The sequence below is a fragment of the Centruroides sculpturatus genome, unplaced genomic scaffold (assembly GCF_000671375.1).
Source record: "Centruroides sculpturatus isolate CEXI.00-Female unplaced genomic scaffold, Cexi_2.0 scaffold8, whole genome shotgun sequence".
In the NCBI taxonomy this organism is placed as follows: Eukaryota; Metazoa; Arthropoda; class Arachnida; order Scorpiones; family Buthidae; genus Centruroides; species Centruroides sculpturatus.
In genome coordinates this window covers 1,351,369-1,375,122 of record NW_019384535.1, presented here as the reverse complement: position 1 = coordinate 1,375,122, position 23,754 = coordinate 1,351,369, and the positions used below count along the sequence as shown (strand labels likewise).

Here is a 23,754-nt window from a genome sequence, read left to right as displayed (position 1 = left end):
GCCAGTTCAGTGGGGACGCACTTTCTAACCTAACCTAACCTATTCTAATAAATTAACATAATTATTACCAATTAATTACCGAAGGATACTTGTACCCGAACCCTGGATTATATGCGATTGTTCGAATAACATCGGGCGATCCCATCTTCGTCGTCGTCGACCTCCTGGACATAGCTGTGGAGGAGGAAGCGGCAGCGGTGACCGGCAGTCTTACCCCGGCCTCGCCTAAACAAGATCAGAAATGGGCCAGTCGTCGTCGGGTAGCGAGAAAAGGAGACTCTGCCAAAGGTGAGTGTATAATCTGTTTTGTTGGCCTTTTCCGTCGTCAGTTACAATGTGTTAGAGATGGGGAAATAGAAGCGCGCTCAGTATAGAGCGGCAGCGGCAAAGAAAGCATTGCTTAATTAGCGGCATTTTTGGGGGCCTATATCTCGCGAAGGGTTGTCCTTACGGGCATGGTTCCTTTGACTTTTTTGTTCCTATCGATATGCTCTACTGCTCTGTCAAAGTCCCAATTTGCTACATTTGTCCTAGAATTGTGCCCGTGTTTGTGTGCGAGTTATGTTTTGGGCACGATTGTCGGTGTTTTTAATGTAAATAATTAACTCGTACTGACTGAAAACGGCGTTTATCTAGAATGGTGGTTTTCTACCTGTGGGTCGTGACCCTTTCCCGGGGGTCGCCTAATATCGTCGGAAAACACGTATTTCTGATGGTCTTGGGAATTTGAGATACCTATCCTCTAAAATATAGGAACTGTTCTACTTTCAGCATCGGGGTGAAATCAACGTTACACTATCTGGAACCTGTGACCGGTGCTCTACCTATCCTCTATCCTTGTACCCGGAATGATGACATCGTTGTGCCAACCCCATCACATACACCCCGTACAAATACGGGTGTATGTGACAGAGTTGGTGCCATAATGTACTTATGCGGACCAGTCACACATGTGTAGAAAGCAGCAGTATTGAAGGTAAAACGACACTTCATGAATTATAATTACTGGATAAATGTAAAATCGTGTACTGTAAAATCAACTACTGCAAAATATACCACAGGAACTTAATCTGGATGCTGATCACTCTTTTTATATTCAGCTATGGTTGATGTGAATATTGCCCCCTTGTAATAGCAACAAGTATATATATATGTATATGTATATATATATATATATATATATAAAAAATAATAATAATAATAACAACAACACAGAGAATGGTAAATTATAGGAAACTTTAATGAACTGTATTGACTGAATTATGCCTTGTATCATTTTTTGTATTATTAAAGCTATAAAGCTATTGTTATATATTATTTTCATTAGCAGATCATTGCATGACAGTGGATAGTGTAAAGAACGTTAAGAAAAGAAAGTGTAGTGAAGATTTTTTACAGTATGGTTTTACCTCAATAATTACAGTAGGAATCGCAATGTGTGTGAGCTTTGTGATGAACTTAACACGTTTTTTAATCGGAAAGCAAGACCGTAGTTTGAAGCACTTTTCTGTGACAAAAATGAACTGCAGAAAATAGCTTACTTGATTGACATCTTGAATGAGTTAAATTTATCACTGCAAGGACCAAATGCAACATGCCTCAATATGTCTGAAAAGATCCAATCATTCCAAATGAAACTTCAGTTTTGGTAAAAAGATTGGATGAAAATAAAATTTACATGTTGCCTACCTTATCTGCTTTCTTTGAGGAACATGACATTGAACCAGATAAAAGGATTAGGATGATAATTTCTGTGAAAGAACACTTGCATATGCTTGCAGATGAAATTTTATCGTACTTTTCTAATCTTCCTGACACCCCATTTGCACTTGCCAAACGCTCATTCGCAGTCAAAGTTGAAGATGTTCCTGAGATAGCTCAAGAGGAATTCATTGAACTTATTAACAGCGATATAGCGAGAATTGATTTTTCTACAATGCCAGTTACAAAATTCTGGATCAAGTGTTTGCAGTCATATCCTGTTCTGTCTGAGACTGTGTTGCACCTTCTTCCATTTCCAACAACATACCTTTGTGATACAGGGTTTTCCAGCTTGTTAGTTATCAAGTCTAAATACAGAAGTAGACTTGTTGAGGAAGATGATCTTCATTGTGTTCTTGCAAAGATTACACCAAGAATTTCTGATCTGGTGAGAAAGAAGCAATCTCAACCTTTGCACTGACGATGGTGTTTTATGCATATTGTCACAAAATGTAGCAATATAGTTTACTGTAGTGTTATATTAAGACTGTTATCCATGCTACACCATTCTTCAAGACAAAATTTTATTTATTTGTAATTAGAAATAAATATTTCACAATATGTAATTACATATTGTTTTTGTGACTGATCATTATGCTTTAATTATGTTCAATTTGTAACAATGAAAATAAATCCTTCATATCAGATATTTACATTATGATTGTTATGAATCGTACAGTTATGAAGTAGCAACGAAAATAATTTTATGGTTGGGGTCACTACAACATGAGAAACTGTATTCTTATTTTCCGGTTTTCTGCTTGTCCCTGGATTCTGGGATAAAAGTGAACTGTTTCCCGGGATCCTGGGACATAATTATTTTTAAGATATACAAACTATCTTGAAATCAAATGATATAATTATTTTTCATTTTTGAAAGTACAGTAGAACCTCGATTATCTGGATTGTTCAAAATAAACAAAAATCTTACGAATTTGCTGATTTGCACTTGGCGAATTACGATACTGTTTATGTATGTGATGGAATGCATAACTTTTTTTTTGTTGTTTCAACATCTCACCCAGCACAGTGACCATAAACTCTTAAATATATTTTGTGTAGTAATAGAAATATAACTTGACATACGTATTTATAAATAATTTATTTTCAAATTACATCATTTCTGTGACCAAGGGCAGTGTAAGGCATGGGCAACGTGGGCCACCGTCTATGCCTCGCGTTTCGAAGGTTTATGCATTACTTAAAAGCCGCGAACGCAATGAAAAAATTTTACTCATCATAAAACGATAAATAGTTTGTCAAACTTTTATTCATAAAAATGCAGTTTCAACTGCTTTTTATTTTATAAAATCCGTCTTCTTGCGCCACCAGAGGGCCTTTTAAACAATAGGTAGTCTGTTAGCGTTGGTCAGTAGTAGTCCAAATTCAATACGAACGTTTGTTTCTTGAAAATTTGATCACGATTTAAATACAGTATTTACTTTTAATATTACCGATATGTCATCGAAAAGAAAACGTGTTGTATTATCATTAAAAGACAAATTAAAGTATTTGTTTCGATTATCCGGATTTTTCCTTATCCAGACTACCTTCATTCCCAATTTGTCCGGATAATTGAGGTTCTACTGTAATTTAATGCATTCTGCAACATCCAAAATCATATTAATAATGCTGTATAAAATGTAAATTAAAAATTACCTTTAATTATGTAGAAATTTTCACAAATAGAAAAAATTTATTAAAGTTTGCTGGAAACTGCATACAACAACAACAAAATGCTTTGAATTGAGTTGAAAATTTAAAAAAAATAAACTTATTCACAAACTTCTAATTTAAAAGGTAATTTTTGTTTTTTAAATAAAACGTAATACAAAATATTAATGTGAATTTTTATAATAAGATTTTAAAAAGCAAAGACGGTCAATACTCCGATTACTCAATCCGATTCTTATTTTAGTAATGAAAAGTCCCGCTACCAAGAATGCTCTTTCCGATTTAATTGATGTTAGTGGAATCGTCTTTAATGCATTTAAGAGAAGACAGATGTTATGTGTTTTCTCACCCTTAACCTCGAAGATTTTGAGTTCGTTTTTGAGATTGTAGTACTTCTTTCACTCTCTAGTATTCTCGATTTGCCTACTTCGGCCGCTTTAATAGCAGAATCAAGCTTATAGCCCGATAATTTGGCAATTCGTTTGGCTTTAATAATCGGGTTTATGAAGAAAAACTTCATACTCGCAGACTTCCTACTCATTTGTATTCTTGCCCAATTTGCACAACCTGGCATTATGCAGTTATCGAAGCTACCGGGCATTGTTAAAAATTAAAACAGCGTAGGCACAATTATTCCAGATATTACAGGTTCCAACAAGTAAAGAATTTTCAAAGTCCCGCCACAAATAAGCTACATAGTGATTATTGATCATTTGTGACGTGCCATAACAAGGAAAAATTTAAAACAAAACTAATAAGTAGGTTTAAAATTAATAAATACAAATGTATTCTGACAGTTTACGAGTTAATTATGCTTTCTATTTGCAAAATTTCCTCAACCTTAACACAAAATAAGAAAAAAGTGAATTTTTAAGAAATTTGCGGGATTTCCTGGGTTAAAAAAACAACCAGGATCCCAGGATCTCGTTTGAGAAACCCTAATCTAGAACAAATACTATGGCATATTCTCCGTGCTGTCGGTCAAGGTGAGTGTGTAGAATAGGCTTGCTATTATAACAAGCATATTGTACATAGGAAACTATGTAGAATAGTGCTTGCCATTGCTTGCACCTCGTAGCTTGTGTAGAGATGAGCCTCCACATCCCTCATAAAACTATAACATCAAATACTCCACGGACGGTCGAGTGGGCTACTCGAGGTCGGTGTGATTGCCTGAGCCGAATAGTTCAATGTGATAGTCTTAGCTTCTTGATAAAAAGCACTGAGTTCAGCGTTAATACAATAATAAGAAAAATCGTATTAATGCTGAACTCAGTGCNCTCCACAGACGGTTGAGTGGGCTACTCGAGGTCGGTGTGATTGCCTGAGCCGAATAGTTCAATGTGATAGTCTTAGCTTCTTGATAAAAAGCACTGAGTTCAGCGTTAATACAATAATAAGAAAAATCGTATTAATGCTGAACTCAGTGCTTTTTATCAAGAAGTTATACAATTTTGGCGTGAGTTTTATTTATTTATCTATTTCTAGTGATAGTCTTAGCAGTGTGCAATGTGACTCCTGATTGTGCCCTGGAAGTAAGCTGATTTTGGAGGCTATATCTCGTAAAGGGTCGTGTGTGGAGGTGGCTTTTTTCTCCTATGGACAAATGCTACAGTTCTGTTAAGGTTTCAACAGTGTCATTCACGTCTGCAGTTGTGCCCATAAAGTTTGAAATACTTCAGTTTTTTAAAAATAAGAAGTTAAATTATAGTTAATGATTAAATATGTATAAATGAGATTTGTTTTTGTTTTATTCTTTTTTTTAATTATATCATTTTAAAAGTAAGATGATTCACTAAAGATTTTATAAAGTATGGTATACCTTAGTTACAGGTAGTGTACACAAGTTCCATTTTATTACAAATCACTGTGATAAATATTTGATGGTTGATATGAGGATGCAAGTTTTTCCTTCTAAGAACTATCAGACATCTTTAAAATATACATGGTCATGAAAAGGCAATGCCCACTAAAGTTGCAGATATTTGGTACATATTTGGAAGAACATGTGACCACTGGTTATTGATGAAAAGATCAAATTCTCCAAGATAGGCAGCAACATGTTGGTCCTCCTGTTACCAAATGTCTTACAGAATGAATGTTTCACTAACAAGGAGAGCCTACGGCTTTGGGGTAACGGATTTTGATGATCTTTGGTGTAGAGGTAGTACACCATGTGAGTGTACTACCTGTAAAATACTAAAGTGCAATACTCAAATATAATCGAGAAAATCGAACTTAAAGTTTTGTTAGCACTTTATATATAAATTATACGTATTTCTATTCGAGCGTCCTGTGGCAGAGTGGTAACGAGTCTGATTCATAAGCTTGAGTTCTCGGGTTCGATTCTCGCGTATAATTTTTTTTTTAATTCATAAATACTTATAATGTATTTATTTATTTACTCATTCATTTATTTCTTATTATTTATTTATTTTAATTTAATTTCTACTATTCCAAGTCTAATATTTTTATACTTTTGTTGACAATAACGGCGCATTCTTGACACCTATGTGTCAACTTTCCCATCTAATTGTTATCACTAACGGTGACCGATCTAATTCTCACTAGGAGCGTTTTTTCTATCGGAGTTCTTTTTCACTCACTCTTTAACAGTTCGTTTCTAAATTTCGACACGAATAGACGTATTTGTGTAGTAAAACTTATTTTGAAAAATTATTTTATAATCAAAAAATGTCGTCAAGAGAAGCAAGTTCTTCACGTTGTGACGAAAAAACTGTTGATGATAACTCTTTATACAGTGATGTAAAATACTAACTTGTAAAGTGCAAAACTCAAATATAACCAAGAAAAACGAATATAATTTATTGAAGCAATATTATATAATTACATATCATTGTCAGATGTACATGATCGTGAATGATACTTATGATAAAAACATTCAAAACAAAAATTCTGTCTACACCAAGAACAACAAATAAATGCTGCTTTTTTAAAAGGTATCATCAACAGTTTTTTCGTCACAACGTGAAGAACTTGCTTCTCTTGACGACATTTTTCGATTATAAAATAATTTTTCAAAATAAGTTTTACTACACAAATACGTCTATTCGTGTCGAAATTTAGAAACGAACTGTTAAAGAGTGAGTGAAAAAGAACTCCGATAGAAAAAACGCTCCTAGTGAGAATTAGATCGGTCACCGTTAGTGATAACAATTAGATGGGAAAGTTGACACATAGGTGTCAAGAATGCGCCGTTATTGTCAACAAAAGTATAAAAATATTAGACTTGGAATAGTAGAAATTAAATTAAAATAAATAAATAATAAGAAATAAATGAATGAGTAAATAAATAAATACATTATAAGTATTTATGAATTAAAAAAAAAATTATACGCGAGAATCGAACCCGAGAACTCAAGCTTATGAATCAGACTCGTTACCACTCTGCCACAGGACGCTCGAATAGAAATACGTATAATTTATATATAAAGTGCTAACAAAACTTTAAGTTCGACTTTCTCGATTATATTTGAGTATTGCACTTTAGTATTTTACAGGTAGTACACTCACATGGTGTACTACCTCTACACCAAAGATCATCAAAATCCGTTACCCCAAAGCCGTAGGCTCTCATAAGATCCATGCTTGCATGCAAGTCAGCAATGTTTTAGATTAGATCTCTTGATGCTCATATGCAACATTTCATCGATATGAAATATCTATTTACACATGTTCTATTTGGTGACCTCTACAGATCAAGTGACCTAGCTGGTCAAAGGCAGAAGTTCTATATGTTGAATCTCTGGTGATGAGAGACTTGTGATCTGGCATTATCTAGATACTAAGAAATGGGATTTTTGAATATATCAATGAATTATACACTTCAAGTTCATGAATAGTATAAAAATTAATAGTACATTATTTACAAAAATTAGTTACAAAAATGTTCTTTTTTAAAAATTGACTTTACAGATGAAAGTGAAAACTTAAATGTAGAAGAACCTAAGAAATTTCTTGGAGATGCATCTTTTGAATCTTTAAAAGATAAAGTCAGTGAAAATACTCTTAAAGGAATTAAAGATATGGGTTTTGTAAATATGACAGAAATTCAAGCACTAACAATTCCAAATTTATTGGAAGGAAAGTAAGTTCAAATCTAAACTTTTATTTAACTTTGAATGCAAATATTTTAATTATTAAGCAAACAATCACACCATAAATAGTAATGTTTGAGTTTTGAATAAAAAAAATTACTATTTTTAGTGTGATTGTTTGCTTGAATTTTGATTTGCATAAATATTTTACTTGTTACTGATAAATTTTACAACTAATGCTATCACTCATTCGTATCAGAAACTTTTAGCTTGTTGAGCCAATTACTTAAGTAATTCAATGTTCTAATTTCACAATTTCATAATTATTACAGAATTAATTAATAATTAAATAACATAATTATTTAGCAATTTGTAATTGGCAGACTGTGATNTGATGAGAGACTTGTGATCTGGCATTATCTAGATACTAAGAAATGGGATTTTTGAATATATCAATGAATTATACACTTCAAGTTCATGAATAGTATAAAAATTAATAGTACATTATTTACAAAAATTAGTTACAAAAATGTTCTTTTTTAAAAATTGACTTTACAGATGAAAGTGAAAACTTAAATGTAGAAGAACCTAAGAAATTTCTTGGAGATGCATCTTTTGAATCTTTAAAAGATAAAGTCAGTGAAAATACTCTTAAAGGAATTAAAGATATGGGTTTTGTAAATATGACAGAAATTCAAGCACTAACAATTCCAAATTTATTGGAAGGAAAGTAAGTTCAAATCTAAACTTTTATTTAACTTTGAATGCAAATATTTTAATTATTAAGCAAACAATCACACCATAAATAGTAATGTTTGAGTTTTGAATAAAAAAAATTACTATTTTTAGTGTGATTGTTTGCTTGAATTTTGATTTGCATAAATATTTTACTTGTTACTGATAAATTTTACAACTAATGCTATCACTCATTCGTATCAGAAACTTTTAGCTTGTTGAGCCAATTACTTAAGTAATTCAATGTTCTAATTTCACAATTTCATAATTATTACAGAATTAATTAATAATTAAATAACATAATTATTTAGCAATTTGTAATTGGCAGACTGTGATTGAATCAACTTTTAGCCTATCCGATGTTGAATAATTTCTCTGTTGTGTGTCATTCCATGTTGAATTTTTTCAATGTTTAGCTTAACACAATCACACATTTTAGAAAAATAATAATTGTGGCTATTGTATCATTCCAAATTGCTTTAATTACAAAGGAGACTATAAATTAACGCAACAAACACTCAGCAATAGTTGGTGAATTTATTTTGTTGATTCACAAAATAAAGTTGAACAAAGGAATACATAGATGCAGGGTACAGCCCTGTAATAACACAAAACCAAGATCAGGCACATAGCAAAAGCACGTTGGCCTAACGAACGCTAACAACCATTTTTGTAAAAAGGCGCGTGGAGAGAGGAGCACCCCTTCTCAATTGCTTTTATTTAAAGAAAAATAATAATAAAATAAATATTGTCTGCTGGCCCAAACACACAAAATAGATATATAAGGAAATGTAAAAACAAAATATTTTTTCAGAAGTTAGTTTTAGTGTGATAAATCTCAAAACAAGGAACAATGCATAGTGGAATGGAACATTGTTCACACTGATAATGTGATTCTACTTGCTTTTTGTTTGCTGAACAGACTTTACAAACTCTGGTTGGATGTTTTTTTTTTCTGTTGCTGGTATAAAACTAGGAAAATGCCATTAGATAAACATAACGGATTTTCGTGTGACGGTTTACTGTGGCAGGCTGTGTGTCTGCTTGTGTGAAACTTTTCCATCACTTCTCTAATAACAGACATATGAAAATCAAGAAATGATATCTTTTTTCTTTTTTTTTTATGTTGGTGATACAAAACACAAGCATTTGTAGTGCAATATTCAGCATATGGAAAAACACTTTTTTATACTATTTCACTGTTTTTCTCATCTATGGATAATTGTGTATCACTCCATCACACAGATCAATTCCACCCATATTTCGATTATATTCTAAAACTCAATTTGGCTTCATTATTGTATCTCCTGATCTGTTACAGTTACCAGAATCAGAATTTGTTGTTACTCATCATACTTAGAATTGTCACATCCCTTTTATCTTTCCAACAAAACTCAGACAATCCATCTTTCTGACAGGTCATAAATTCCCTTTCCTTCAATTTACGATCAGGAAAATTGTGTGGCATTCCAATTCGATTTTTGCTCACAGTTCTGCATACATATGTTTGTTTATCCAGAAGCATTTTTGCTAATGTTGGTGAGGTCAAAAACCTGTCTAAAAAACCTTGTGATTCTTACCCCAAGCAATGGTTTTAATAAGGTAAGCACAACTTTCTCATCTTGCCCATCTTCAAAATTTTCATATTCTGTTGTAGCTCTCGTGTAAACTAAGAAGTCCCAAACATATCCTGTTCATGACTCACAAATTTCAAGCTTTTTATGCCAAAACGAGCACACTTGCTTGGTATATACTGTCTAAATCCCAGTCTGCCTTTCCATAACATAAAACTTTTGTCTACACACACATTTTCATCTGGGATGTAAGCATATTTGAACCTGTGGTGAAAATGATCGATAACATTGCATAATTTATTCAGTTTATCATCACCACCTGAGGCTTGATCATTGTCTGTAAAATGCAAACATGACAATAAAAGTAGAAAGTGGTTGCTTGACATTGCACTCAAAAAATGGTGTAGAAAAAACATCTTCAATTGTAAAGTACATACATAGGTGCAGTTTTCTAATGATATTTGTGGCAAAAAATCGACACACCTGAATTTTAAAGAGGAGATGCTGTTATCGATGGCCTGGCAGGAGTTAATTCACAACACGCTCTAATTCGCCCATCAAACTATGACGGGTAACCAATCGCGCATGCGCGACTTGGATTACGTGAATCCATTCGAACCTACAACTTAAATTTCAAGCTTTAAACGACATGAACGATCGAATTTCTACTTATAACGGACATCGAACGTCTTTAGAAGCTGATTAGAACCTGAAGCAGAACCCAGAAGGGGTTCGAAAACGTTTGTTTTCCGATCTTTTGCATGATCACACCGTAATTGGTTCAAGTGTGTCGATTTTTTGTAGTAGTTCCGGTGTGATAGATAGTGAATTTATTTGATATTTGTGGCCATAATAAGTCCTAATAATTCTCTAATTTCTGGATTTGTTGTCAGTTTCCAGTTTTTATATGGCTATTTTCCCATAAATTGTCACAGTTTATCAAACTATCACTGTACCTGTTCATTTCTTCAACAATCTTGTCCACAAGTTCATCACCGAAAAATACATTAAAGCAGTCAAATGGTGTAGCATTACACTGTAAATTACATTGGATTCCTGCTTGTAGTGTGAAACTGTTTACTTGAGGGCTTCTGAAGTTTGTACAGATCCAACCATCATCACTACTAAATCGCAGACGTTTTGCATTATTATTTTCTCGAGCACAACCACGTGATCGGCTTCTGTATCCACTTGTAGTTGGTATTTCATGATCAATATCACTACTACCATCACTTACACTTTCATTTTGTATATATTCATTATTGCTGTCTGAAAATTCATACTCATTGGAACCTAAATTAAATAAATATTTGATCATTTCTGACTTATTCAGAGCGCTATTTCTCCCAGCCGTTGCCATGTCAAAACAGAGACAAACCAATGGTCTACTTTCCTTTGTGATTTCTTGTAAACAACTGTTTCTATTGTAATATCCTGCTGAGCGAAAACTAGATAATATAACGATTCTTTTGGTATGAGTCACTAATTTTGGAATTCTGTACAAGTAGCAACATATAATGTTAAAAAAATGTTCTGATGCAGAAATAAATATATTTGGGGACAACAGATTAGATCAACTGAGGTCAACACGAGAATACTCAGGAACAACACAGGACAGGTTAAGCTAATGTTTCTCAAAACTTTCTGATCATATAGTATGAAATTAATACTCTTAATTACATACATATCTGTAAAATTACTGGTTTACTATATTTTTTATATCTTGTAACTTATGATTAAAATTAAAAGTACAATTGTCCCTTGATAGTCTGACATTTTGTAATTCGACATGCTCAGTAATTCGAGCACCTCCCGTCAAGGTCACTGTAGTCCCCGTCCCCGTTGTGTGTCTGCTTGCACAGAAGCATGTCACGACATGAATCTCCCCACCCAATTCTTACACGATGACACACATTTTGTGTGTTTTACATGAGCAGTTCTGTTCAAACAGTTGGAATAGGGTTTTTGTATGTGTTTTGTGTGTAAGGTTTTAGTGCCGAACTTTTATTTAATTCGTTTAGAAAGTTCAGTTCAATGGCGAGCACAAGTTCAAAATGAAAGCAGAAAACGCTGACTCTAAAAGATAAATGGGACATCTATATAAATAACTGTGAGATTAGCCAAGGGTATAGGGTTGATCCTATACCTCTTACGGGCTCAGATGAACCGAAATCTGTTCTCTGAGTTTCAGATCGAGAGATCCGATCCTAATCAGGATTTTGACCGGGAGGGCTTTTTAATATTAGAGAGGATATAGATGGCAAAGTCTATATCCTCTCTAATATTCCTAGATCAGGATTCCTAGACACCAGTTAATCAGTTGTTTTACACGCGGATTAACACGCGTTATCCCCAAATCTCGGAGATCGAAGAAACATGGGAACTTAAATATAAATGGATGTTCAACAAAAACCAAGTCATTATGTAAACAAGTAAATATTTAATAAATCAAATAATAATGAATATACAAAGATGGATCTAACCTATCTCTAACTCTAACTTAAACTATCTTATTTCTAACCTCGCGTGAGAGAGTTTACATCAATCTATTCAGAGCTTGTATTACCTTCTGTAGCTTCTGTATCGGCATGAAGATCACCTTCCTTCCTTATGTATACCTCTTCTTGTATTTTCTATTGGGGTTATTCAGTTATCTTTCCTTCCGATTATCTTCTCGTATGTTATACTTCAGTATATCCACGTTGTAAGTCGTATGTATGACTTCTTAAGTATTCTCCCTAGTATAGTAGTTTCCTACTTTCTGGACTGCTTCGGAGATCTTGTATGTAGCATATGGCAGGACACTTCTCAATCCGTCTACTGCTCGAATTGGACTGCTCCCCGAATGGCACGAAAACGGCCCTTTTTATTCTCTCTTACATCCTGTGTGCAACCTTATCAGCTCTTCACCAGTTCGCCTGGGAAAGGAAATCAGCTTCCTCAGAATTTGGAAAGGAAATCAGCTTCCTTTCAAAATTCTGCTGTTTCATCCATTTTTGTAGATAAAATCTTGGTGAAGTTCGAAATATCACTCTATCCAAAGTTTCCAGTTTCCTCTTTAACTGACCATTTTATTCACAAAATTCTTTACCCCTTTTGACCCTCACATAACCCATTCAATGGGTATCTGCAGATCCGTAACTAGGCAGGTGCAACAGGTGCACCTGCACAGGGCCCACTTGGAAGGGGGGCCCAAACTGCTGTTCACAAGAAATTATAATTTTAAATTTTTCCATCTTTCTACAGTGCGGGTTTGGCGATTACATTTCGCCTTAGTTAGACCGTAGAAGTCTGCTCACCAGTGTTCCCAACTGTGATGACTTTTAGAGGGACGTAGCGAGGTAGCAGAGATCTCAGATAAATCAACCAAAAGTAGCAACTTTTGATATTTTTTATTTTATTTTTTGAGAAATTTAAACTTATGTTTATAGTTTTCAAATTTACAGATTTTTCTCTACTTTATAGAGCTTTCTGGCAATTACTAATATTATTTTGATATACAAAACTGTATTTCTAGATTTTTCTACAGTGTGCAGAGCTAGAAATCTGTAATGGAAACATTTTGTAACAAAAATAAATCTGTCCGAGGATTTTTTTTAAATTACTAAATTGAAAATGGTAATTTCCGAATAAAATCTTAGTCTTGATGTTGTAAGAGGCCTGCAGAAATTCTGACATCAATTTTTTTGTTTTAGTAGTATGCATATGTGGTGTATACCCGAATGGCGGATTAAGCGATAAGCGAACTATGCGGGCGCGTAGGGCCCTAAACTACTGAAAAAAATTATTGCGAAAACGCAGAAGATAGAAATAGTCCAAAAAACCCTTTGATATATATAGATACATGGAAGTAATAAATAATATAGCTTTATGGCCAACAATATTAACATATGCTTTTATTGATCATATTCTTAAAAAAAAACCAAAAAGTATAGAAAAGTGATTTCCTAATAAACGAAAAAAAAAGAGTTAAGATAATGGAAATAAATAAAACACCAGATGAAGGAAGTAACTTGACATCCGAAAAATTATTTAAAATACAAATTTACAGTGTTCTCGACACTCTATTGTGTCAAGTAGATTGGCGTTACGAAAAAATGAAAACTCTCTGTGACGATTTTTGCTTTCTCTGTGGCTCATCTTTACAATACACGATTGTTGCTGATTTAAAAGAATCGGCTGCGGTTCTCGCTACTAAATATAGCAAAGATTTAAAAAAGTACAAATTCACAAGTGAAATTGAAAGTTTTAATTTTGAAGTAACGATTCATACAAAATTTATAGAAACTGCATATCCGCTTAATATTCTACAGGCTCTTCGTGATTTTGGTTTAATTGAGTCTTACCCAAATATCAATGTTGCTCTCCGAATATTTCTAACTCTTCCCGTTTTTATTGCTTCATGCGTGAGAAGTTTTAGCGAGTTAAACTTAATAAAAAATTATTTAAGATCAACNCTTAATATTCTACAGGCTCTTCGTGATTTTGGTTTAATTGAGTCTTACCCAAATATCAATGTCGCTCTCCGAATATTTCTAACTCTTCCCGTTTTTATTGCTTCATGCGTGAGAAGTTTTAGCGAGTTAAACTTAATAAAAAATTATTTAAGATCAACTATCGGACAAGAACGATTATCATCCAATATTTCTATTATTTTAGTAGAATACAATATAGTTGAAGATATTAATTATGATGCTGTAATTAATGAATTTGCTGAAATGAAAGCCAGAAAAATTCAATTAAAATAAATCTTATTAAAAATCTATTGTAATGTATTTTCCTAAAACCAAATAAGTTAAGGGGCCTAAATGCAAATTCTTGCACAGAGCACAGGAATGGCTAGTTACGGCTCTGGGTATCTGTCTGCGTAACGNCTGAAATGAAAGCCAGAAAAATTCAATTAAAATAAATCTTATTAAAAATCTATTGTAATGTATTTTCCTAAAACCAAATAAGTTAAGGGGCCTAAATGCAAATTCTTGCACAGAGCACAGGAATGGCTAGTTACGGCTCTGGGTATCTGTCTGCGTAACGATATGCCAAAAATGGGCACTAGAGGCACCCCTATCGTGTGTCATATTTCAAACATTCAAATTAACAATTTAAATTATTACTATTCATTTGGCCAATAAATTATTATTTGTTCAATATAATGGTATACCCAATATAAATAATTCAGTATATTTGTAATAGGAATTTATTATTGTCACGGAATGCCTGTAATGTTCACTTGGGGGCGAATAACGAAAAAATGGATAGGTTTGAACCACTACAATAAGATGATAAGGTTTGAAATAGTTTTGAAAATTATATAGGTAATATTTTAATAATAGAAACATTTCATGGCACCACCAAAGAAATACGCCACTGTGGAGGAACGTAAAGCTGCCGCTGCTGCGAGACAAAGGGAGAGATGTGCACAGAAAAGATTACAGAGGATAACACAATCAACATGTGAAAGCTTGCAGAATGAAATTGATGAACTGAGATCTGCAATGTTGCACAGGGATACAGAAGCAAGACGACATAGAAGACAAAATGAATCTCACGAACAACGATCAGCTAGATTAGAGTCACGCCGACAGCGACAAGCCAATGAAACTGAACAGCAGCAATATGATAGATGCCAGCGTTAAACAGATGCAGAGAAAAACGCACGCCTAGCATTTAAGAATGTCTCAGTGAATGCTGAAAACAATGAGTTCGATTTTCCACAGAATTATCTTGGGCCAATGGATATTGTTTGTAAACATTGCCTATCACTTAACTTTGAGGGGGAGAAGACATCTAATCATCATGATCAATTCTCAAGATGTTGCCAGAAGGGGCAAGTACAACTGCCTAAGTATAAGCCTTATCCTGAAACATTTCGGTGCCTCTTGACTGGTGAAGGTCCTGAGAGCAAACATTTTATGAAATGTATTCGATCTTACAATAGTTCATTCGCATTTGCATCTACAGGTGCCAATGTGAAGCCACCAGCTGGAAATGGACTCTACTGCTTTCAAGTGTGTGGACAGATAGTACACCGAACTGGAACACTTCACCCGAATGAGCAAGAATAGAGGAAGTTTGCCCAAATTTACATTCTTGATTCAGATGAAGCAGCACAGCATCGCATGAATCTCTCTGAAAATAAAGATTGTAATGAAAATATCATAAAGATAATTGGAGAGGTAATGCAAAACAATTCAATAGCACAAGCCCTCAAGATGTTACATGAGGTTGAGAGAGAAGCAATTGAGAAGGCAGAGAATGAAGGAAGTGAACCAACTAAATTGGCATTAGCCATTGTCCATGATAAAAAAAAATGACAAGAGAAGATACAATAGTCCAACTGGAAATGAGGTGGCAATTGTCTTCCAGACAAAAGATGGAGAGCCTCCATTTCAAAGAGATATAATTATACATCTCAGACCTGATTCTCTAAACCCAAATGGAAGGATACAACGAGTAAGTATACTACACGAAAAGCTGGATGCATTGACATACCCCATACTGTTTCCTGGAGGAGACAACGGATGGACAGCCACAATTGCAAGAGTAAAGAAGAATGGAGCACAGACAATAGAAAGAATAAGTATGAATTAATATTTCTCTTACAGATTATCTCCTCAATATGATGAATTTAATCCGATATTGAGTGTGGAAAAATTGACACAACAATACATGGTGGATGCTTATGTGAGAGCTGAGGCGAACGACTTGAACTGGGTGAAAAATAATCAGTCAACATTGAGATCAGAGAAATATAATGGTTTAATGGATGCGATGGAACAGGATGAGGAAGTTCATGGGAGTAATAACCTGATAAGAAAAGCAGTTATACTGCCTTCAAGTTTCCAGGGTGGAGTACGAAACATGCAGCAGTACTACCAAGATGTTATGGCCATTGTCACAAAGTATGGGAAGCCTGATTTATTTGTAACAATGACTTGCAACCCAAAATGGAAAGAAATAACTGAAAACTTCAAACCTTGGGAAAAAGCTGAATTCAGACCTGACTTGGTTGTGCAAGTATTTCACTTTAAACAACTTCTTGATGACATCACAAATAAGTGTAAGTCATTATTTGGGAAGGTTGTTGGGCATGTGCATGTAATTGAGTTTCAGAAGAGAGGTCTTCCAATGCACATATTCTGATCATCTTAGATAAGGATGAAAAAATTACCACTCCTGAAGATATTGATAAAATCATGAAAGCAGAGATTCCAGATAAAGAGACTTTGCCACAACTTTTTGAAATAATCATGAAACATTCGATCCATGGACTATGTGAAACCCTTCAAGTCCCTGCATGGTTGACAGTGATTGCATGAAGAAGTTCCCAAAGTCCTGTGATGCTACGCTTGGAAATTTGGATGGATATCTATATTACAGATGACGGAATCAAGGATCTGTTGAGGTGAATGGGAAGTTGATAGATAATAGCTGGGTTGTTCCTTACAATCCATACTTATTACTAACATATAATTGTCATATAAATGTGGAGATCTGTTCATCAGTAAAGAGTGTGAAGTACTTATACAAGTGTGACCGCAGGGTCGGCACCACTTTGGCGCCCTGTCAGGATGACACCACTGTGTCTTGTAACAGACACAGAAAAAATTTATTGGCCGTTAATTTTGGTTACGCGAACGGTTGCGTTTGTGGACTTTTAGTGCCGGGATGGAGGCGTAAAGAGAGAATCAGAGGAATTACACTCTACATAATCTATACATAATGTCCGTTTATTGTTCGAATTAGCTATATACAATCGATTCAGTTAACATATCTATTTTCTTCCCGATTACCCGTATTCATGAGAGAGAGAGAGCTCACATGTATTTTGCGCGAGGATAAATACCTTGATTTAAGTTATCGAATAGTCGTTAGTCTTCGAGTCGATGTGGCACAAAGTTTTTTCGAACGTTGAAAGTTGGGTCCGATATGACACAAAGTTCTTTCGAACGGCGGCGATTAGAATAGTAGTGGCTAATCCGTGTACGTAATCCACAGTTCACACCAAACTCTGGAGACTGACTCTTACGCATCGACCCCTCCCTTTTATAAAGGGGGTATCATATGCCTTATTAGGACTGTTTTTTCACTACTGACCAATAGAGGTTTTCTTTTGTCTTTTCGTAGATTCCAGGTGACACATTTGATGTATCATCCTCAACACGGAATTAAGTTTGTGGGAAAAAATTTTATGTTCTTTTTATATGTTGGGTCGTTGTTTATTTCTCTAAACTGTTCCTCTTACAAGAAAAAAATATTTAACAATTTATTCCAATAAATTCGGCTTTCACACAAGTATGTATACAAAGGTCATGATTGTGCAAACCTTTGTGTTACTGAGAAGAACGAAAGAGATGAGACAAAGGAGTATGTGGACTCACGATATGTGAATGCACCAGAAGCGATTTATTGAATTTTTAGATTCAAGATGCATGATTAGTCGCACACTATCTATAGACTACCAGTACATCTGCGAAATCAACACATAGTGTACTTTCAACAGGGAAATGAACAGATGGCTGCACATCAAGCTCAGAGGAAAGATACAAAATGAGCAGGATGGTTTAAGTTGATGTAGTAGATGAAACTGCGCATGACTTTACTTATTCCGAAATACCCAAACACTTCATTTGGAAGGATATGACTGCAAAGTGGGAAAGGAGACAAACAGGAGGAGAGAGAGTGATTGGGAGAATGGTGAATGTATTAAAGACCCAGAAAAATACTATCTTCGATTACTTTTATGTCATGTAAAGGCAGTGACATATTTTCAACATTTACAAACAATTGTGGTGAACAATGAGTCCATTCAGGTAGGTACCTTTTGAGAGGCTGCAAAGTGCAAGGGATATCTTTTGGATGACACAATTTGGCAAGACACAATTCATGATGCCATTGTTTATACAATGCCATTCCAGCTTAGGCAAATGTTTGCCTATATCTGTGCTTATGGTCTTCCCTCAGATACTTTTAAGTTATGGAATGATAATTTACAGTACTTGACAGAGGACATTTGCTATGAGCGAAATCTCAAACAGGGTGAATATCAAAGATGTGCCGAGTATGCACTTAAGGATATAAAAGATACCCTGACTCTTCTTGGTCATTCACTCTGCAATTTCAATTTACCTGATGTGGGCTATGTTTTGCAAAGTATGAATCAAATTATCTATGATTCAGACATTGAGCAGGAGGCCGCAGATGAGATGATCAGATCTTTGAATGATGACCAACGACAAGCATTCACAACGATAATCAACGCTGTGAATGATGTAGCGATCTACCCTAAATGTTTTTTCTTGGATGGTCCCGGAGGAAGTGGGAAGACATATTTGTATCAAACTCTTCTTCATTACTTTCGAGCAAGGAATGAAATTGTCATTCCCACAGCATCGACCGGAATTGCGGCAAACTTGCTCAGTGGAGGTAGAACCTACCATTCTCTGTTTAAGTTACCATTAGAAGTCAATGAGACATCCATTTCAAACCTAAGTTTGGAGTCGAAAGATGGAAGATGTTAGAGTAGCGAACTTGCTTATCGTGGATGAATGCGCCTTGGCATCAAGCCAAGTTATGAATGCCATTGACAGAATTTTAAGAGAGGTAACTGGACATCAAATTTCATTTGGTGGTAAGGTAATGTTACTTGGAGGTAACTTTCGGCAATGGTTAAACATTCTCCCACATGCAATGTGACCAGCGATTGTCCGGTCTGGACTTAAGTATTGCGATTCTTGGAGCTACTTTAAGAAACTCACATTGCATACCAATATGAGATCACAGGACCCTAAATATAGTGAATGGCTGTTGAAATTGGGAAACAGCACTTTGGGGAATTTTCTTGAACTTGAACACACTGTCGAGGTTCCCCCTGAATTTCTTTGTGAAGGTGGTTTGATGAAGGAGATATTTGGTGAGCAAATAACTCCTGATATGATACCAATAATTAAAAATAGGGCTATACTTTGCCCAAAAAATGCTGACGTTGACAGAATCAATGATGAAGTTTTGAGACTTTTTCATGAGCACGGGGAAAAAACTTATTACAGCTATGATGAACTACAAACTGATGATCACCAGGAACGATTGAATTACCCAATTGAGTACCTGAACAGTGAACGTGCATCTGGATTACCCCTCATGAATTCCACTTGAAGGTTGGCACCATCATAATGCTGCTGAGGAACCTTAACACAAAGGGGGGATTATGTAATGGAACTTGATTAGTCGTGATGAGTTTAAGAGATCATGTCATCGAAGCTGAAGTGCTTACTGGGTCTGGATTGGGACAGATAGTCCTTATACCACAAATTGATTTAACAAATTATGGTTCTAATTACCCATTCACCCTGAAACGAAGACAGTTTCCTGTCAAGGCTTCGTTTGAAATGACCATCAATAAGTCACAAGGACAGACCCTTGACAAGGTTGGAATTTTTTTGTCTGAACCTGTTTTTTGGACATGGACAACTTTACGTTGCTTTTTCTAGAGTAAGGAGAGCAACCAATGTGAAAATCAAGATACTGAAAACATCAGAACAAGGCAAATTGATTCCAAATAATAATAATTTTTTTATCAAAAATGTTGTGTATAGAGAAATTTTATGATGTGATAAATGACAGAATACAGCTAAAGAATATCTTCACTCTGTAATACAGAAATACTGTTTGCTGTGTATTGATCTGTTAACATTAGTTTTTAACATGAAGATTTGTATATACAGTAGAGCATCGATTATCCGANTTTCATAAAAAATTTTTTAATATTTGAATATTAGAAGTATTGTAGATTGTTTCTCAAATCATAATTTTGGCTAATAAATCATTTTGGAAACAAACTGTTTGAAAATTTAAACATAGCAATTGATATTCAAGTATAACATAACATCAAGCCATGCACTATTGCTTTCTGCAGCCCAATCCAGCATTTTCATTCCTATCCTTATGTATTGCAATTTTTGTATAATTCCTTATATAAAAATATTAATTTTATATTTTACGGATAAACTGTAAATTAAATAGATTAAAAAATCCTCGACGAAATATATCCGGCCTTATCTAAAAATAATCTCTGTTATATTGTCCTCCAATATGTACGACAGAAGTAAGTTTAGAAATAATGCATCACGCTAGGTGAAAAAGTCTGTGTAGCAGTTATCTCAATGAGTAATTATGTCACCTATGGTTTGTCTTAAATCCTGCTAAGCAGCTTTAGTTGATTACTGATTGATTGCAGTTTCATTGACGCTGTACAGTGAGCTACCACCAGAAAGTTTGATCGATCTTCNTCATACAAACTTTCATCCCCTATTTTATCCCCTTGGGGGTAGAATTGATCAAAATCCTTTCTTAGCGGATGCCTACGTCATAACATCTACCTGCATGCCAAATTTCAGCCCGATCCGTCCAGTGGTTTGGGCTGTGCGTTGATAGATCACTATGTCAGTCACCTTTGAGTTTTATATATATAGATTCCTTATTGTAAATAATAAGAGTTAATACTAGTGGTGTTGCTTCGGCAAAAAAATAAAAACAACAAATATTAAAGTGAAAACCATGTTAAATTTTTATTTTAACTTACTATTGTCATGTTTATCATATAGTGTTAAATAAATTACACAAAAAAAAATTTAATAAAGTAGAATAAAAAGAACAAAAATCTACTAAGGACAAAATATTTAAACTCGGCATCATTGAAAGCCCATATAAAAAGATTTTGTGCTCATTGGTAGCATTGTATTAAATAATTTTCCTATTTGAATGCCACCATCTTACTGGTCAGATAGAAAGAGGAACTGTTACAAGTGATGGTTGAAGTTCATTTGATTGAAATCAAAATCAAAAGCTTCATGGCATTTGCTCAAACTATGTTGAAATATATAAAGAACAAACTAACAAACTTTCTTCTTTATGAATTGGACATATTAATTAAATAACTATAAATCATTTGAAAATTCAATCAAGAGTAATAAAATAATCATAGAGATATTATACAGTGTTTATACAATTTATACAGTCTGATTTTAAGTAAAATATACAATCATAATTATATCAAAAACGTAAATCCTGGTTTGACAATCAAGCAGAATCATCATAAGAGTTGAAAAATTGCATTTCTAAACCATGCCAACATTGTTTCTAAAGCATCAAATACTTAATTGTGTGAATGCTTGGTGAAGCATTAGAACCCATGGTTCATTAATCATGCTTTTCTATTTGTACTGTAATAAATAAAATCTAAGACCTATAGGCCTATAAATCTTTTTAGAATGACTTATTCTAGAATTAAATTATCCTAACCCCAAACTCCCAAATTTTTTTATTGATTTGGACCAAATTTTGCATAGTTAATCTTTACAATTCTCCAAAAATATATGCTTCTTAAAAACTTGGTCCCTCACTCCTTATCCCTGATTTTATTCCCATAAATTTCCAAACCCTTTGATTGATTTGGACCAAATTTTGCATAATTACTCTCTGCCATCCTGCGGGAAATATATGCTGCCTTATAACAATGACAACTCAACACTCTCCCTGAGTTCCTGGGCAGTGCTGGACATTCTTTGCTAGTGCTAAATAATAATAATAAAGCATTTGATCTGATCAGTCTATGCCATGCATTTTGTTGTTATAATGCCTAATTATGTTTAGTGTTTTTTTTTCTTCTACTCAAAACTAGGTATATATAAACAATAAATTATACACTTTTAAAACCTTAAAATTCCAGTAAATAACTTTAATTGATAAACATTTTTGGTCCAACATCATCTTCAGCTCCTTTAATGTTCCAGTTATAGAATGTGAAAACAAACAATGAGTATTACAAAAACAGAGAGGAAAATAAATTTAAAAATATATAATTTTTGTGATATTTTACAACTAAAGTATGTATTTAATGTACAGTACAAGAGAATTATTTTAACATTGATATCTAACAATAGTCCATTTAGCAGAATGTTAAGTAAAGATTTGAGTGCAGATAATATAATAACATATTACAAAATGGAAATAATTTCCACAAATAATCTATCTATATATATAAAAATGAACGTATGCTGTCTGTCCTTCATGCATTACTATACCATTTATCTGATTGCCATGAAACTTTGGGAAGTTGTTTAATACACTCCTACGAAGGTTTCTGGCATAGTACATTTATCCTATGATAGATGGCACGTGTGTATACGAGCATTTCAGCAGAGTTGAAACTTGAAATTTGGTACACAGTTAGGGTATGTCACAAGAAAGCACATTAACAAGGGATTTTTTGACGACCCCCCGCGGGGAAAGAGACAGGATTAAGGCTTCAACAATGGAAGTGTTAAGAGAAAGCAACATGCAAGATTTACAGGCACAGATGCGGTTTTTTGCATTAAATTGAACATAATTTTAGACCCATCTAAAAATTTTCTTATTAGTCTGGAAACAGGGGAACCTAATTCTTGCATTCTGTGAAAACAGGTAAGATTGGCTGTAATGTAATACAGTCGATCCCCCTATAAGACGGTAGATATGTTTCGTTCTTTATGAATCAATTTTGTAGGAATAACAGCCTGACACATATGAAGTTTATGGACTATGGCTGTTTGAAAGGTTTTCTTCCATAAAATTAATTGATTCTAGACTAATCCGACTCAACATTTCCAAAATACATATATTTTTTTTGGAAATAATCCATATAAACTATGCTATAAACAAAAAATTGTAGGATTACTTACCGAGTGTGCACCATTCGACATCACCGTTGCTCAAGCTTGTTTTCGTCACGGAACAGCGCAGCAAACTGCGGCTGCGATTTCTGATGTTATTTTTCTGCGAAAACTTTGTTGAACTTTGGAGACATCATTAATATAAATAATTTTAATCGTCATTAATAAGAAATGTTTCTTTCACAAGAAATGTATAAAATTACAGTACTGTATTAGACTTACGGTACCTAATTTACATACTGG

The 23,754-nt window shown here is 34.1% G+C and overlaps 1 protein-coding gene and 1 pseudogene across 2 annotated transcripts in view; both read left to right on the top strand.

Moving 5' to 3' along the window:
* Positions 1-23,754, top strand: part of LOC111623201 (probable ATP-dependent RNA helicase pitchoune) — a 65,177-nt gene that overhangs the window by 8,937 nt on the left and 32,486 nt on the right. The window contains exon 4 of one of the 2 annotated variants that reach the window (XM_023365697.1): positions 7,372-7,543. In XM_023365697.1, coding sequence (XP_023221465.1) covers positions 7,372-7,543 — 172 coding nt within the window. Of the gene's footprint in view, positions 1-7,371; positions 7,544-8,005; positions 8,224-23,754 lie in introns of those variants that run through there. The other variant, XM_023365696.1, reaches the window with a different exon arrangement.
* On the top strand, positions 15,219-16,464 carry LOC111623204 (annotated as a pseudogene).